At 42.5% G+C, this 19,577-nt stretch overlaps 1 protein-coding gene across 2 annotated transcripts in view; it reads left to right on the forward strand.

Annotated features, from left to right (window-relative positions):
• Positions 1–19,577, forward strand: part of LOC110493539 (VPS10 domain-containing receptor SorCS3) — a 220,722-nt gene that overhangs the window by 95,189 nt on the left and 105,956 nt on the right. For both annotated transcript variants that reach the window (XM_021567876.2, XM_021567877.2), the window contains exon 2: positions 4,430–4,497. In XM_021567876.2, coding sequence (XP_021423551.2) covers positions 4,430–4,497 — 68 coding nt within the window. The remainder of the gene's footprint in view (positions 1–4,429; positions 4,498–19,577) is intronic.

Below are 19,577 nucleotides of genomic sequence, written 5' to 3' on the forward strand. Positions count from 1 at the left end.
GAGTAGATGCTCACCTCCGTATCTGCCCTTCTTTGGTTGATTGAAGAGACATTTGAATGAAGCCATGAACCCCTCGTATGAATCCAGCTCCTCCTTTCCTCTCTCCCAGATGGCCGTGGCCCATTCCAACGCCCTCCCAGTCAGCAGAGAAATAAAAGTGGCAACCTTGTACATCTCGGTTGTGGGGGCTCCCATCTGGTGCGCAAAGTAGAGGGAGCACTGAAGTAGGAAGCCATGAGATTTAGACGGGGTGCCATCATATTTATCTTAGAGGGACAAACGAGAATCGCTGACCTGAGCAGGTTGCTGAATGGGCTGTTGTGCTGGCCTCGCAGCTGACTGGTTGTAGATTATCCTTCGCTAGTTGATGGCAATGCCTCCTGGGTATGTTTGACACGTTGCACACTGCAAAGAACCTCTTCCATAGCCATTCCCACTTGTGCCAGCTGGTCGTGGTGTTGAGGAAGAAGGTATCCCTGCTCGTCGACTGATACTGTTTTCCTGCTGTTCCCATCGTTTTTTGTCAGTATTCTGTAACAAAGACGCTGATAGTCTAGAAGTAGGTGCAGATGGTACGTTTAATAAAACAACAAACGAGACAATATAGCAGTAGCGTCTACACATAAACACATAAACAATACTGACTGGGGCAATAACCTAAGGTAGTGAGGTAAGGGAGTCCAAGTGTGCCTCATGATGGAGTGCAGGTGTGCGTAATGATAGATGCCAGTGGTTACTATCGCGGTAATGTCGAACGCCGGAGGGGAGGAGCGGGAGTAGACGTGACATCACTTTGTCATTATGGGGTATTGTGTGTAGATGGCTAAGAAAACATATATTCAATGCATTTTGAATTCAGGCTGTAACAAAACAAATATGTGGAATTAGTCAGAGGCTATGAAAACTTTCTGAAGGCACTGTAGCTAAATTCTAAGCGTGCAATCAAATGGAATAGATACAGACGTCTTTGAATGAGAAGAATCGTTGTGTAAACAGGCAACGGTCTCATTAACCTCTCTAGGATAGGGGACGCTTGCGTCCCACTTGGCCAAAAAGCCAGGGAAAATGCAGCGCGGCAAATTCAAATAAAATTATATAAAAATCTAACTTTCATTAAATCACACATGTAAGATACTAAATTAAAGCTACACTCATTGTGAATCCAGCCAACATGTCAGATTTTAAAAACGCTTTTCGGCGAAAGCATAAGAAGCTATTATCTGATGATAGCACAACAGTAAACAAAGAGAGTAGCATATTTCAACCCTGCAGGCGCTACACAAAATGCAGAAATAAAATATAAAACATGCCTTACCTTCGACGAGCGTCTTTTGTTGGCACTCCAATATGTCCCGTAAACATCACAATTGGTCCTTTTGTTCGATTAATTCTGTCCATATACATCCAAAATGTCAATTTATTTGGTGCGTTTGATCCAGAAAAAAAAGGTCCCAAAATGTGCCTGTAAACTTTGCCAAAACATTTCAAACTACTTTTGTAATACAACTTTAGATAATTTTAAACGTTAATAATCGATCAAATTGAAGACGGGGTCTATCTGTGTTCAAAACAGGAAGACAACAAACCAACGCTACTTTTCAAGTCTTAATCAGCAAATGGTCAAATACTGTAGGCTCCCCACAGTACATTTATGTTTTATTGCTTATTCTTTGACATGTGCCATGTTCCATAACGCCACTACTGTATGGTTATTGCAACCATGATGCAACACTGTGGTCGCAATGCTGCACCAGTTATCCACAATGACACAGACATTCTGACGTGTTCTTTTTATTATCCAGGCGTTTCCGGCACGCCACACTGATTCAACACTCCTGAGGGACTAGATATTCATTCAGTATTCACTACTGAAAAGCATGTTTAATTTAGTGTCCTTGTTACCGGCCACATAGCATTGACCCCGGCAATAGATACCAGCAATTCGCGAGGCTAATACAATTAAACTACTGACTGGCTTGGAGGAGAGATGAACTGTTTTCTCAAAGTCATTAGTGACCTATCATTAGCGTGCCACAGAGCAAAATCAGCATTCAAAATTACGTTTGCCACTTTAAATTGGTTCTTTGTGGACATGGGACATTTAGTTAAGCTAATAATATGTTTTCGCCACAGTTGGTTATTTGCGGGGCAACAAGCTGACATATTCTTCCATGCATTGCAGGTCAATTGGGGTTTTCAAGGGGGGAGAATGTTCTTGAAAAATGGCCACCTAGTGAAACTTAGTTGTTTACAGTTTGTGTCATCCGTATTGCATTGAATCCATTGTCAGTCGACTTTACAGGACCAACAAAGATCAGCATTATATAAACAAACTTGACAATATGTTACAAGGACTTGCTGAAAGTTCAGTATTCTTTGCAACCGCCCCTCATTTAATGCTTTCACCGTTTGTATTTCTTTTGTTTTTGGGCGACCAAGGCATTTTCAGAGACATGATTAAGATTTTCATGACGATGATACAAGCTGACAGGACAAAAGTATTCTCTGGGATTTCAGGTGGTGCCCCAGTTATTCGATGTGAATTGTCAATTCATCCTGTCATGGAGGGGGACTGCTCCCTGTCTGTGTGGTGCCACCCCCTGGCAGAGGAGAGCAAGCTTGTCTGACAACATCAGACCCCTGCAGGATCCTCCACACACACATACACACTCTTAAGCAAGAGCATGCAAGAGCACAGACACACAAACTACCAGCACTCCAAGAAAAACTCAGTTTTGCTTTGCATTTTACAAGTTTGGCATGAATCCAATTTTCTTCTTCTATGTTCTTCTTCTTCTCTCTCTACATTGCCCTCTCTGGCAGTGCAATCGTGCTTGGCCCAAACCATCTGCTCACATTCTAAGGAGGAGGAGTGGGGCCCCGGGGTGGTGGCACCATCCCTCAGAGAGAGCCCTCAGTGGCTCCCCAGGGAGGTCCAGGCCAGTCCTTGGGACTCTTAAGGGCCAGCCAGGCTAGTGAGGCTAATCCTGGAGCCTGTACACATGAACCACGGAGGTCAAGTCTAACAACTGGTGTTGGCTTTATTAATTTATCCTTCCTGAGTTCCATATTCCTGATGCATATCTCTAAATGTAGTCAGGCAAGACAAAGAGAGAGAGCTAGCAAATCACCTTACAGCGAAGTGACTCAAGTCAGGCTTGTCTATTCACTTTTAGGTAACATACGCTTGGCGCAAAGAGGGGGACACTAAGAAGTGACAAGTATGCAAATAAATAAAAAGCCAGATTCTATTTAGTTTGTAGCGTAATATAACAACGTGACTGCTGTAAAAATAGCATTTATTATGTAAAAACCCTTCCCTGTGCGCACTTTCAAGTCATCTGTGTCATGACAAAGGGTAAATAATTAAGGTTTGATTCATTCTGTTCCATGTTCTTGTATTTAACAAATTCCAGCATCAACCTCGGAATTAACGACGCAACCCGGAGGTGGTAATGTAAATCGTTAATAACGCTGTGAAAATCTGGCTGTTGTGGCATTTATATAAAGACAGTGTTGTCTTCCCAGTATTACTCTTTGTTTGTCTCCTCCACAGACGCCATGTGTGCCCAGGCTGCATCAGTAGCCTACCACTCAGAGGAGCATACGCTGAATTCCAAATCAATCCCTTGGCCCTTTCTACCCACTAGAATCTCCTGTAGATCTAAGATAACTGGATAGGTTTAAGCAGAATGGTAAAAACCTTTTAACAATTTGCCTTCTAATAGGCTGGGGGGAATTCAAATGTGACATTTCAAAGTGGGAATTGCAAACTTCATAAGCCTTTTCGAACATTAAATACACTACAAGTTTAACATTTCCTACAGGACAGCCTAGGGAGGCGTTGGGGATTTTGGATTCAGTGATAGATGTCACTTCAGGCTTCATCGAGTCAAAAAATACACTGAGTTCTCTGGTCCTGTGTTTTGATATCAAATCTGACAACTGGGTCTCTAGAATATGGGTGGCCATCTTGGTCTGTGATTCACCCATCACCTTTTTCAGTGTGTTATCAAAGACCAAAGCTATGGGAACAAAGGGACTGACTGCAGGATCATGCTTGTAAGGGGCCAAGCCTGGCAGCACTGAGGGAACAAGAGAGAGAGGGTTCAAAGTGGACATACAGGCTGGCATAGTGCCCCTTGATAAGTGTTGTATTGGGGACGGAGCCAAAGGGACATTCATAACATGCCAATGTATCGACAAACACCGGTTATTGGTGTTTATGCTGCTTTTGATTGTTTTTTATGGAATACGTAGGTTAGTGTTCTTCTAAGAGAACATAGAATGCATTTGCCCAGTCTGTCTTGTCTTTTGAGAGAATAACCTGTGGTATTCTTACACATTTCAGTTTATTATCTAATAGGTTTGAGTCATTTCATGGCTTATTACATACTTATAACACATGTTATGTCTGTTTTGTTTCCAGGTGATCCTGATTCTGACCAAACTTTATGACTTTCACCTGGGGAGTGTTACAGAGAGCACCTTGTGGAGGTAAGACAGTAGACTTCCTTCAGCTCTCCCTCTCTGTCTCCCTCTCTGTCGCTCCCTCCCCTGACACATATTCAGATTCATCATAGGAACAATAGTGCAGTCTCTCTCCATTTTCTTTCTCTTTTCTACTCTCTCTCCATCTTTCTCTCTCCCTACCACTTTTCTCTTTCCATCTTCCTCACTGCTTTGTACAAGACTGCTGCATGCAAAGCAGCATTGCCCTGCTGAGCATTGGGCAGGGTGCCCCAGGTGAATGACGACTGGTCTCTACTCTTGTGTAAACTGACTCCATGTTTAACATGATGTACCTTGGATGTACCTCTGTCCCCCTTACACCTTCCCAGGGAGACTAGCATAAAACAACACAGAGTAACAACACAAAGTGCATTAAAAATGCACTAACTAAAGGAGAGGTACACAAGTCCCCTTTGAGTCAATGGGAAGCTATGAGCATAACCACCATCAAGACATTTTTAGTACCGGACAGGTTTTCTTCGTTCATTACTTTAGCTGCCATTTTTTCTTGTTGTTTTGCTTTTGGTAGACTGTAATAGTGACACAGTAAGAGCATGTGGTCCTTTCAGGACATTTGGTGTGTCAATACAATGAAAGTGAAATGATTATTGTGAGATTATAGTGACGCGGCTCCTGCGTGTTTGTGGGACCCAGATAGTTAGACTGTGACGTGTGTAGATCACTCTCCTGTTGAGTGAGTCAGGCTGATATAACGCTGATATAATGGTATAACAACATCTCTGAATGTGTATATTTCCCAGTCATCAGATTTACAAATGAATGTTGTGGAATTATATGATTAAATATGAAACTATTTGTGAGAAGATGAAATGTGATGTTAGGCTTCTAAATGAAAATTGTTTTTCCTATACAGTTGAAGTCGGAAGTTAAATACACCTTAGCCAAACACATTTAAAATCAGTTTTTCACAATTCCTGAAACTTAATCGTAGTAAAAAATTCCCTGTCTTAGGTCAGTTAGGATCACCACTTTACTTTAAGAATGTGAAATGTCAGAATAATAGTAGAGAGAATGATTTCTTTCAGATTTTATTTATTTCATGACATTCCCAGTGGGTCAGACGTTTACATACACTCAATTAGTATTTGGTAGCATTGCCTTTAAATTGTTTAACTTGGGTCAAATGTTTCTGATAGCCTTCCATAAGCTTCCCACAATAATGTGGCTGAATTTTGGCCCATTCCTCATGACAGAGCCGGTGTAACTGAGTCAGGTTTGTAGGCCTCCTTGCTCGCACACGTTTTTTTCAGTTCTGCCCACAAATGTTCTATATGATTGAGGTCAGGGCTTGTGATGGCCACTCCAATACCTTGAGTTTGTTGTCCTTAAGCCATTTTGGGATTATCCATTTGGAAGACCCATTTGCAACCAAGCTTTCACTTCACATGTGAACTGAACACTGATGTCTTGAGATGTACCTTCAATACATCCCCATCATTTTCCTCCCTCATGATGACATCTATTTTGTGAAGTGCACCAGTCCCTCCTGCAGCAAAGCCCCCCAACAACATGATGCTACCACCCCCGTGCTTCACGGTTGGGATGGTGTTCTTCGGCTTGCAAGCCTCCCCCTTTTTCTCCAAACTTAACGAGGCTCAGTTCTATTTTTGTTTCATCAGACCATGTGCAGTTGCTTACCATAGTCTGGCTTTTTTTTAGGGTGGTTTTGGAGCAGTGGCTTCTTCCTTGTTGAGCAGACTTTCAGGTTATATCGATATATGATTTGTTTTACTGTGGAAATAGATCATTTTGTACCTTCCTACAGCATCTTCACAAGGTCCTTTGCTGTTGTTCTGGGATTGATTTGTACTTTTTGCACCAAAGTACGTTCATCTCTAGGAGACAGAACACTTCTCCTTTCTGAGCGGAATGATCGCTGCGTGGTCCCATAGGGTTTAAACTTGCGTACTATGATTTGTACAGATGAACGTGGTACCTTCAGGAGTTTGGAAATTGCTCCCAAGGATGAACCAGACTTGTGGAGATCTACAATTTTTTTCTGAGGTCTTGGCTGATTTATTTTGATTTTCCCATGATGTCAAGCAAAGAGGCACAGAGTTTGAAGGTTTGCCTTGAAATACATCCTCAGGTACACCTCCAATTGACTCAAATGATGTCAATTAGCCTATCAGAAGCTTCGAAAGCCATGACATAATTTTCTGGAATTTTCCAAGCTGATTAAAGGCACCGTCAACTTCTGACCAACTGAAATTGTGATACAGTAAGTAAAATAATCTGTCTGTAAACAATTGTTGGAAAAATGACTTGTATCCAGCACAAAATTGATGTCCTAACCGACTTGCCAAAACTATAAATTGTTAATAAGAAATGTGTGGAGTGGTTGAAAAATTAGTTTTAATTACACCAACTTAAGTGTGTGTACATTTCCGACTTCAACTGTATTTTGGGTTCTCAGGGACTGTGACAGTTGAACTAAGCTCATGAGGCATTTAAGTTATATTGTTCAATAATCAATGGATAACTGTCACACAATCTGTAGTTGCTACATCCATTTTAGGACTTATAAATTATTTATAAGTCCAAAAATAGATGTAGGATCTACAGATTGCCCCTTTAATTCTACCAAAAGTGTGCAATTTTGAGCATGTGTCCATTAGTCCTATGGATTTGTTTTATCATCGTGAATGAGATTGAGCAATAAAATGCCCACTTTTATTCCATAGTGTCACACCCTGACCTTAGCATTCTTTGTTATTTTGGTTAGGTCAGGGTGTGACATGGATGATGTATGTGTTTGACTTGTCTAGGCGTTTTGTATGTTTATGGGTATGTTTTCTAATTCTAGGTGTTTTGTAAGTCTATGGTTGCCTGGATTGGTTCTCAATTAGAGGCAGCTGTCTATCGTTGTCTCTGATTGGGAACCATATTTAGGCAGCCATATTCTTTGGGTCTTTTGTGGGTGATTGTTCCTGTTCCAGTGTTTAGTGTTGACGTTACGGGACTGTTTCGGCTTTGTTCCTTTTGTCAGTTTTTTGTTTTTGTTCATTGTTTAAGTTTCCTATTAAATATGGATTATCATCACGCTGCATCTTGGTCCTCCTCTCTTTCACCCAAAGACATTCGTTACACATAGGCTTGGATCTGCACTATGCAGCTGTTGCAAGAGCACATTTCTCACTTGCTGTCCACTGGTTTCAAAAACAATGATTGATAGGCAGCTTAAACTTCTTGAATTCAATCATTAAACAATGGTATAAGAATCCAATGGGGGCAGGCAATAGACAGGTCAAGGCAGGCAGGGGTCAGTAAACCAGAGATGGGGGGGAGAGAAAAAGACCAGGAGGGCAAGAAAAGGAGACAGGAAAAAGCAGGAGCTGAGACAAAACCGCTGGTTGACTTGACAAACAAGATGAACTGGCAACAGACAAACAGAGAACACAGGTATAAATACACCAGGGATAATGGGGAAGATGGGCGACACCTGGAGGGGGTTGAGACAATCACAAAGAGAGGTGAAACAGATCAGGGTGTGACAGTTATTGCGTTCAAATACACATTTTGATTTGTGAACAGCCGTCCACAACAACTACAATCCGTAAAGCGCAAATAGCTACATGAGAGAGCAGCAGTGTGATTTGGCAGGTACAGTTGCCATTGTGGTTAGAGCGTTGGGCCAAGTCTGGGCGCTGGCGACAGGATCGAATAACCGTGCTGACAAGGTAAAAATCTGTCGTTTTGAGCAAGGCAGTTAACCCACTGTTCCCCAGGTGCCGAAGACTTGGATGTCGATTATGGCAGCCCCCCGCACCTCTCTGATTCAGAGGGGTTGGGTTAAATGTGGAAGACACATTTCAGTTGAATACATTCAATTGGACAGCTGACGAGGTATCCCACTTTCCCAATGCGCTATGTAGATATGAATAACAAGTGATATCCGTATCACCGTAAACAACACCATTGCTGTCATCCTTACCTCTAAACATTTACTGAAGTTGGATAATCTTTGGATGCCAACAGCAGCCTCACCATTGGAAGACATAGCTTAGATAGTAGCATACAAAAGCCTATTCCTCCTCTTTTCCCGCGATCCATCAAACACATTTGGTGTGTCATCATAGTGGTCTCTGACTTGTAGTCAGACTTTCTCAGGTGGAACAAACTGAATCTTGCGCCTATTTATCAATGCTGATTTGAATGTCATTGAGAAAACAGAGAAGTGTCAAAGATTTGATATCACAAACATCCTTTCAGAATTTCAAAGTAATCCTCAAAGTAATCATCTATTTTTTTGCTGGTAATGTAACAGATTACCCTGACTTTATCTGTATGTAGCTATGGGATTCCAAGGTTAATACCTCTCTTCAGAGCACAAAACAAATCCACCGTTCATGTCTGAGGAGGTTTGCAGAGAAATTCTGACTAAAATAAGTCTGACAATGACAACTGGTGTGTCTGGTTTTTCCTTGAGGCTAGAGAAAGCAAGCTGGTTTACTCTTTGAATATCTGCGAAGATTAGCAATGTCCTTTAAATGGTCCAGTACTGTTGCATGTCAAGCTATGAGTCAGTTGCTGGGAAATCAAAGTGACAAAAAGTTCTGGAAATAATTCAAACAAAATCTTACAAAATAGATATCCAGTATCTAACCTACGACATTGTTCAATCTCAAAGCTCCTTTTAATTAGTTACAGAGCAGTGAAATGTCTGCTTCTCCGAGTCAGTCTCCAAAAATAATCCAAAATGAATTGTCTTAGAAAATAGATATTTCAAAATCTAACAAAATACATCATCCAACAGTGAAGCACTTCAAAATGAGTTAAAGGGCAGGAAAAAGGCTAAATAAGCTAGGTGTTTTGTCAGCATGTAAAGTAATTGAAGACAGGTGTAGTCATTAACTTCTCTAGGGTAGGGGGCAGCATTTGGAATTTTGGAAGAAGCATGCCCAAATTAAATTGCCTTCTACTCAGGCCCAAAATGTAGGATTTGGATTTGGATAGAAAACACTCTAAAGTTTCCAAAATTGTTAAAATAATATCTGTGAGTATAACATAACTGATTTAGCAGGCGAAAACCTTTCAGGAAGTAGGATTTTGTTGTTGTTGTAGTTTTCTATTCAATGCCATTACAGTATCCATTGACTTAGGACTCAAATTGAAGTTCCTATGCCTTCCACAATATGTCAACAGTCTTTAGAAATTGTTTCAGGCTTGTATTCTGAAAAATTAGGGAGTAAGAGCAGTCTGAATGAGTGGACCCTGCCGTGTCAGAGCTTTTTCATGTGCACGACCAGAGAGAATGCCTTTCTTGTTTACCTTTTATATTGACAACGTTATTGTCCGGTTGAAATATTATCGATTATTTAGGCTAATAACAACCTGAGGACTGAATGTAAACATTTGACATGTTTCTATGAACAATTTAGATTTTTTTTGTCTGCCTGTTGTGACTGTGTTTGAGCCTGTGGATTACTGAAGAAAACGCTTGAACTAAACAGAGGTTTTCGGATATAAAGAGAGACTTTATCGAACAAAAGGAACATTTATTGAATAAATGAATGTCTTCTGAGTGCAAACATATGAAGATCATCAAAGGTAAGTGATTCATTTTATCTCTATTTCTGACTTGTGTAACTCTTCTACTTGGCTGGTTACTGTTTGTAATGATGTGTCTGCTGGGCTATGTTCTCAAATAATTGTAAGGTATGCTTTCGCATATGCTTTTTTTATAATGTATATTTCTGTATTTGAATTTGGCACTCTGCAATCTCACTGGATGTTGGCTAGGTGGGACGCTAGCGTCCCACATACCCTAGAGAGGAGAAAATAGTCCTGTGTGTTAGAACATTGACATCCCAAAGCCTCTGAGATGTGCCCTGGCATTCACTCAGCCAAGTCATATCCCTCCACTGTGAGAAGGCAGTTAGAGTAGTAACCCGTCCATTGTATGGGACCTGTCCTGCTTGGCTAGGTTTCTTATACATCACTGTGACCATTGCCACAGTGCTGGGATTCTGTATCAATGAAACAAGGGCGCAAAAGATCATATTCAAATTTGTTCAAATGAGACCTGGTGGGACCGAGAAAGGGTGAGGGATTTAGGGAGAGAACGAGTACAAACAGAAAGTTAGAGAGAGATCAATCTAAATACTAGTCAGAAACATCCAGAACGTGATAGTTCATACTCAAGAATAAAAAATTATCGCAGCCATAAACTTTGCAGTCTCTGCATTTGATTTGCTCTGTTCCTCTCTGTCCATAATATTACTTGTTAATTGAGATCACAGCTCTGCTAAGAAGATTTTGGGGCTGGAGAGACCGTTAGTCTGTGTACATGGCAGGACAGATGCTGACTTTTCAATAAAGGTCAAGACACCCACCAACGCCTTCAAGTATCTCAAAGTCAGCCTGTCAATTTTAATGAACGCCCTGACCTTAAACAACAGAAGAATATCAGTAATTCCTGTGAATAATATTCAAAGGAGCGGTCCCATATCTCAATTGGATGCTTGGGGATTAAGGATATGAGCGAAATGAAGCCAGACTGTTTACCGTGTACCCTAAATGATATTTGATCTCTTGCAACAAGTTATTCAGATCTGCCTCCTCTCTTCATCTAAGTATTCTGAGTATCATCCCTTGGCGGTTGAGCAGTTTATTGCTCAATAATTATTCAGTCTTAGTAAATAGGTAGACAGGTATAGAAACACAGCAGTTTGATATGTCTTCAGCTGTGCTACTGCAGCAGAGCAATGTGAGGTAAAATTACGGACTACAGATGCATGGATGCCAGATGCTGAAACCTCTTAGAGATGAGCCTGTCTGCATGTATCCAACTTCACACATCATATGCCTGACCCCAATACAACTCAACAGGACCAGCATATCGTACATATAGAGGCTGTGAAAACACAACACATTCAATATACAATAGCTAGACGGAAACGTAACTCTTAGCTTTTGACTGCTCAAATCAACATATCTTTTCGGAAACTTGAATTATTCTCACACAACATTCTTGACTTAACTTCAACTCAACAAGACAGTATCTTGTAGAGAGGTTGCGAAACACACAACACTTAGCTAACATAACACAACATTCTCAATGTAACAATGTCTTAATGTATATTCTTAATCTACGTATCTTCTTTGTAATGTCATCTCTGCTCGTTTTAGTCTTTCAGTCTCGCCAGTTCATTAACACACATTTTCACACCAAATGATCATGATGCGTTTGAGCTTAATTATTTTCATCTAATTGGCCTCATCCTTGCCTCGAGTGCAATTTCTCCCTCCATCTGATAATGCAAGCATACTCCCCGCTCCTCTTCCCTCTCTATCCCCTTATTAGACGCTTGATTGTGGTCTTAATGATGTGCTGTATGGTGAAGTCATATTATGATAAGTGACATGAATTAGTGTTGATAAAAGTGACATTATGCAATATTATAATGATCTGAAATGGGATTGCACTGTGCAAGTGGATCTCGAATGCAATGGATATCGAGTCTGGTAATTATTTAATGTTGTGAGAGGCGTGATGTGGTAGTGTTAGGTTAGACTAATTGTGTTACTGTGAAATTAAGTGTAATACAACATACTGTCACGCTCGCTCCCGCTCTTCCCCAGCCCTGCATTACGAACTCCTGCCACCGTTTACGCACATCTGCCTTCCCTCGTCACTTGCATCAGCGATATTTGACTCACCTGGACTCACTCAGTCACCAGTTTATTACCTTCCCTATATTTGTCAGTTCCCCAGCTCTGTTCCCAGCTGCTGCATTAATTGTCTCATGTCCGTGTAACCCATGTTCCGACACTGTTCCTGTCTTGTTTCCATGTCTGTTCCCGAATAAAACCTGCTTACCTGCTTCTATTCTCCAGCGTCATTCTTTACAGAATTCAGCAGCCATCACACAAAGCATCGGGGAGTAGTGGCATTCCGGTTGGTGGTGACGTCAGTCCTGGGTCGCCGCCAATGGAACCGGGGCTGCCTAGCCAGCTCGTCGGGCTTCCACGCCCTAGCTGGCTCGAGAGGTTTCCGTGCCACATTTGGCTCAGAAGGCGCCCATCCCACGTCGGGCCTCAGCCGGATCGTCAGGTCTTGTTCGCCCAGCCGGCCCATGAGTTCTTATTTTGTTGGTGACGCCGGGCTTGGATTCCGCTGCCGATGGAACCGGGGTTGCCTAAGCCAGCTCGTCGGGCTTCCACGTCCTAGCTGGCTCTAGAGGTTTCCTTGCCTTGGTTGGCTCGGCAGGCTCCCATCCCACGTCATGCCTCCGCCGGATCATTGGGCTTCCACGCCGCAGCGGGATCGACGGGCATTCATGCCTCATGCAGATCGTCAGGCTCCTATGCCTCAGCCGGCTCGCCAGACTCCCACATCCCTGCCGGTTCGTGGGGAGTTTACCCCAGGCCGGCTTGCCCAGCGCCCATGTCTCGGGCCGGCTCGCCCAGGTGGGATGCCGGGTGGCACCCCTATTGGGGGGGGGGGGGGGGGGGGGGGGGGGGGGTACTGTCATGCCCGCTCCCGCTCTTCCCCCCTGGTGCTCGAGGGTGCCAGGCTGCCCTGCATTAGGCTCTCCTGCCACCATTTACCCACACCCACCTTCCCTCGTCACGTGCATCAGTGATATTGGACTCACCTGGACTCACTCAATCACCTGTTTATTAACTTCACTATATTTGTCAGTTCCCGGCTGCTGCATTAATTGTCTCATGTCCATGTTACCCATGTTCCAACGCTGTTCCTGTCTTGTTTCCTTGTCTGTTCCCCAAAAAATGTCTGACTCCCCATACCTGCTTCTCCTGTCCGGTGTCGGCCCTTACACATACAGTTTATTTTCTGGGCATTTGCATTGATGAGTCTCTCTTGTAGTAGTAATGTTCTCATGTCACACTTTTCTATGAACTGTATACTTTCCCAACTGAAATGTATCATAGTTCAAAGTTCAACACATTGTTACGCTCTCCTGCTGTGAATTAGTGGGTGTCAATACTCTCCTTAAATGGTCCTAGAAAGAAAGAAAACCTTTAAAATGACTGGATAGGCTGCTATCAGACAGGCTGCTATGTCGACTGAGAAAAAGGTGGCTACTGTACGAGGAACTCAGAATGCATCAGTGCCATGGTGAAGGGTATATACTCTGAGCAAAGCTCTGGCTGACTAGACATGCAGGTCTTCTGAAGGTAACATCCAGTGAGTAAGAGTGGAGGGGATTCCTCTGCAGTCACTCAGCAGAATAGGGACAGAGAGAGAGAGACGAGAGAGAGACGAGTGAGAGACGAGTGAGAGACGAGCGAGAGACGAGCGAGACAGAAGAGACAGAGAAAGACAAGAAATAGAAAGACAGAAAGAGAAAGGTTGATCTGGGACATCCCTTCCATCTCTCCGTTCCCATTTAAACCCTCCTTCCCCCCATCCCCCATTCCAAATGTGCCACTATGGGGTCAGGCAGGGGGGAGGAGTCACATTCTTCAAATTACATATTTTTGCTGAGCTCACTCACTCACAGGCTGGCTGATATTTCACGGGTCAGTGCCTATAATGAGGCCTGTGTCTCGGAGAGAAGGGGACCTACCTGATGTCTCTGACATATTACAATTGGACTTGGACTTTACCTCAAAACCACAGAGGTGCTATAGAACTTTATTGGAGTCTCAGAAAATTGCTATGACTGAGATCTGATTTTGATAGTCATATAAACGTCTGACAGTATAGGTTTCCAGATCGATTCTCAAATATTGTAGAATATCTGTGTTTATCACCCTGTGTTATCCTCAAGTCAAGGCCCATGCAGTATATTGCATATTCATAAGCAGATATCATCCTGGACTTGGCTCAAAACATAGGATTTTCCAACATAGTCCTTTGCGTCAACAGATATGCTTTAGTCCATGGCATTGTAACGATTTGAAAGGATACATTGACATACAATATCTACATCTTCCGTTTTACAGTGAAAGTGATATGAAAAACACTCTCTTAGTTTTGCTCTCCAAATAGGGTTTCTAGTCATTTCAACGGGCACGTCCTTCTCCCCTCCCATTTCCTGGGGTCATTCTATTAGAGAAGAGGTCATTTATATAGCTCCTTTCTCTCAATATTTAAATTCGTACCTTTTTAATTACATACTCTTGGGTTTTCCCCTCATATCCTGAAGCACACTCTAATTTACATTCTGTCACAACAGTAAATGGTTGGATTTCATCACCAGCTCTAACCGCCAGCAGGCTTATATTACGGGTTTTCAATACAAATGCGACTCGAGCAGCTCCCTTTTAAAGCCGCAGCTCTCAGTTTTGTTTATGGTTATCAAGTTAAAATCTCATCAAGCCGCCTCGTGTCAGTAATAAAGGAAAAATGATTCATCCTCTTGAGCGAGAATTCTTAATTGATTGTTCTTTTTTCGTGCGGCACAGAAGTTGTCATTCGATTTCTACGACCCTCTACCTCGTTGTTGTGATACTTGGTTTGTTTTGGGGTTTCTACCTCACTGGACTGGTCATGAATCTAAATTGGAAATGTGGACTTTATCATTCGATGTACAGGCCAGTGTGTACTAGTACAAATTGCGCACTGGCCAGTGCATGCAGACGGTACCGTACATGTTGCCTCAGACATGATGATGCAATGTATTGTTAGTCTATCTGGCCTAGAAGTCATGCTGTGTGTGGCCTTAGAAGTCTTGAGTACACCACTGGTTTTCTGACATAAATGACATAAATACTACAAAAAAAGGCTTCTTTCTGACAACCGTTGTGAGGGGTCCTGATTGGTTGCCTATGGTTGCTAGCTGGTGAGATAGCCCTAAGTGCATGTGTTGTTTTTAGTTTGCCTACCAATTGCCCCTACCACAGTGAAACCACAGAGCTGTCATGGATGCCAATGGCTTAAATCCATTTAGATTATGGATGGACTTTTGCGAACTCTGTGACAGAGTTCTGAGAATATTCTGTGGACTGAGAGAAGGTGACAGGGATGTTGCAAAAGAGAACAAGAAGAACTGCCTTCAATGCCAGCTGGACTTATCTGATTCCTGTGAACCTGGCCTGGAAAACAACATTATCCATTTCAATGAAACAGATGAGCCACGACCTTACTTCTTCACCCTTCTCTTCCTGAAGTTTTGGGAAGTTGTTTACCCTTTTTCCTTATTTTTTCTTTACTTCCTCCTTCAGATCAACTCAGCCCATCTCCTCATGCCTGTTTTTCTTTCCATAATATTGGCTCTGAAACTACTTATAGAGAGGGAGAAGGAGGAAACAGACAAAGGATGTAAAAGGTGGAATATGGCTTCCTTACTTCCACACTCTCAGAGTTCTCCTTTTTTCTACGTCTCTTTGGAGAGTTTCTGGAAACAACTAAACACATACCCTTTGAGGGGAACGCAGCAGGATGTATGGCAGCGAATATGTTTGATAGTACTCTATCAAATCTTTCTTATTCAACCCCAGATCCCAGGCCAAAAAAACAACCCTGGTTGCAGTTAAACAAATGCACGTGTGCCATTTATTCCGCAATGTGATTTATACCCAACAGCGAGGGAAAATGTGTATTTGGGGAGTTTCTAACTTATTCTCTGCAGATCCACTCAAGCTCTGTCAGGTTGGATGGGAAGCGTAGCCGCACAGCTATTTTCAGGTTTCGACAGAGATCGGGTTCAAGTCCGGGTTCATTCAGAGACTTGTCTCGAAGCCACTCCTGTGTTGTCTTGGCTGTGTGCTTAAGGTCATTGCCCTGTTGGAAGGTGAATCTTTGCTCCAGTCTGAGCGCTCTGGAGCAAGTTTTCATCAAGGATCTGTCTGTACTTTGCTCCGTTCATCTTTCCCATGATCTTGACTAGTCTCCCTGTCCCTGCTGCTGAAAAACATCCCCATAGCATGATGCTACCACCACCATGCTTCACCGTAGGAATGGTGCCAGGTTTCCTGCAGAAGTGACACTTGGCATTCAGGCCTAAGAGTGCTGCAGAGATGGTTGTCCTTCTAGAAGGTTCCCCCATCTCCACAGAGGAACTCTGGAGCTCTATAAGAGTGACCATGGGGTTCGTGGTCACCTCCCTGACCAAGGCCCGTTCCCTCCCGATTGCTCAGTTTGGCCGGGCAGCCAGCATTTGGAAGAGTCTTGGTGGTTCCAAACTTCTTTAATTTAAGAATGTGTTCTTGGGGACCTTCAACATTTTTTGGTACCCTTTCCCAGATCTGTGTCTCAACACAATCTTGACTCGGAGCTCTATGGACAATTCCTTTGATTCCATAGCTTGTTTTTTGCTCTGACATGCACTGTCAACTGTGGGACCTTAAACAGTTGAATTCGGAAATTCACATACACCTAGGTTGGAGTCATTGTACTCGTTTTTCAACCACTACACACATTTCTTGTTAAACAACTATAGTTTTGGCAAGTCGGTTAGGACATCTACTTTGTGCATGACACAAGTAATTTTTCCAACAATTGTTTACAGACAGATTATTTCACTTATAATTCACTGTATCACAATTCCAGGGGGTCAGAGGTTGACATACACTAAGTTGACTGTGCCTATAAACAGCTTGGCAAATTCCAGAAAATGATGTCATAGCTTTAGAAGCTTCTGATAGGAAGCGGCAGGGTAGCCTAGTGGTTAGAGAGTTGGACAAGGAACCAGAAGGTTGCAAGTTCAAACCCCCGAGCTGACAAGGTCGTTCTGCCACTGAACAGGCAGTTAACCCACTGTTCCTAGGCCGTCATTGAAAATAAGAATTTGTTCTTAACTGACTTGCCTGGTTAAATAAAGGTTAAAAAAAAAAAAATAGGCTAATTGACATCATTTGAATCAATTGGAGGTGTACCTGTGGATGTAGTTCAAGGCCTACCTTCAAATTCAGTGCCTCTTTGCTTGACATCATGGGAAAATCCAAATAAATCAGACAAGACCTCAGAAAAAAAATTGTAGACCTCCAAAAGTCTGGTTCATCCTTGGGAGAAATTTCCAAACGCCTGAAGGTACCACGTTCATCTGTACAAACAATAGTACACAAGTTTTACAGATGCACAATCGAGAGCATCCTGTCGGGCTGTGTCACCGCCTGGTATGGCAACTGCTTCGCCCACAACCGTAAGGCTCTCCAGAGGGTAGTGAGGTCTGCACAACGCATCACTGGGGGCAAACTACCTGCCCTCCAGGACACCTACACCACCCGAACTCACATGAAGGCCAAAAAGATCATCAAGGACAACAACCACCCGAGCCACTGCCTGTTCACCCCGCTATCATCCAGAAGGCGAGGTCAGTACAGGTGCATCAAAGCGGGGACTGATGGTTAAACAACCATGACTAACATTGAGTGGCTGCTGCCAACATACTGACTCATCTCTAGCCACTTTAATAATTGAAAATGAATGTAATCAATGTATCACTAGCCACTTTAAACAATGCCACTTTATATAATGTTTACATACCCTTCGTTACTCATCTCATATGTATATACTGTACTCTATGTCTAAAAACTAGTTCTCACTTTGTCATTTGGAGTATTGTGTGCAGATTGATGAGAAAAAATTCAATTTTAGAATAGGCCTGTAATGTAACTGTTGTGAATTGATATTATAGTTTGTCCCTTTAGGGCACCTGTAACATTGGAATGCTTGAAATGTTTTGTCCTGTAAAACGTATTAATCAATACCGATGTTAGTTTTTACTCCCGTCTCATGTCCTGCCCTTACATTAGTTGTATAAGTAATATAGTGTGCTGTACAATAGTAACAACATGTGGAAAAAGGGAAGGAGTCTGAATATTTTCCGAATGCACAGTAAATCAAGAGTGCATTTGTGGCCCTACATTCATTATGACATGGTTTTGGAAAGCCTGGCTAGATTCCGTACAATCATCGCTAATGCTAATGTGCACACAGAAAAAGTATGAGGAAGCACCTGTGTGGAAGCACCTGCTTTCAATAGACTTTGTATCCCTTATTTACTCAAATGTTAAAATTATTTTGGCAGTTACCTGTACATTTCATAAGAAAATGAAAAACGTTATTTAATCTACTGGCCTCAGCTTCCTCTAGTTGTAAATAATGAATGGGAATCAGTTGTGCTCGTGCCGTATCTGCCCAGCCAGAATAAAGGTCCCACCTGCAGACTATACCCCAAAGTCTGCTGATGTGCCCTGACCCAAGCGTGACTCCACCAAGTCACACACGACATCTGCGATCCATTGTGAGGAAAGGGCAGAACGTGTGTTAGGGTGTTGTCAGGTCAGAAGAGGTTCTAAGGTGGCCACAAGATGAGTCAACACCATATGCGTTTCAGGTCAGTGCTGATGCTTGGTGATGAGCGGAAAAAGGCGGATGTCACTGACTCGCTAGTGGATTTGTTTCTGTGTGACCTAAAAAGCTCTCTTCGACCTCATGCAAAAATAATCACGCCTGGAAGGGGAATGTCAAACTTTTATGTTTTTTTTAAAGATTTATTCTGGAAAAGAGCTTTCTGGAATGTAGAGAACAGGGGAGAACACGAGATCAAGCTAAGATGCTTGAAGATGCACAGTCAGGAGTGAAAGGGGAATGTTGAACGTGACAGAGATATCCACGAGACAGTATGTGAGGTCACTTAAAAACATCCTCCAAATGTCAGCGTTTCTTCCGCTATAGTTCTTCAAAGCACTTCAAGAGTGCATTTGTGAATGAAAGCAGTGACATGCATTCATTCCATGAAGGCCATGCTTAAAGTACCATGAAATAATTACTTAGGTCCATACTGAGATATAAACTTTCATGTCTCTTAGTTTTCCCCCTGTGTTCAGTAACTTATGACAAATGCTGTATCTTGTGCTCACTCTTGGTTGTTAAATGCGTACAGTTCCATGAAAGTTAAGGTTAGGTACATTGGGAGATTGAAACATTCCTGTCTTATGGCATTTCTCCTCTGCATTGTGCTCAGTAACACTTGACAAATAGGTGGTGTAGTGAATATGTTTGTGCATCAGACACATTTCCCTGTTCCTGCTGTTGTTGTTTTGTTTCAGGCGTGGACTGTTTCATATTTCATTTTCCTATCTCTGTTGCTTGTTTCTCATTTCTCAAGCTCACTCCAAGTGTCCAT

Source organism: Oncorhynchus mykiss, chromosome 17 (assembly GCF_013265735.2).
Source record: "Oncorhynchus mykiss isolate Arlee chromosome 17, USDA_OmykA_1.1, whole genome shotgun sequence".
Taxonomy (NCBI): Eukaryota; Metazoa; Chordata; class Actinopteri; order Salmoniformes; family Salmonidae; genus Oncorhynchus; species Oncorhynchus mykiss.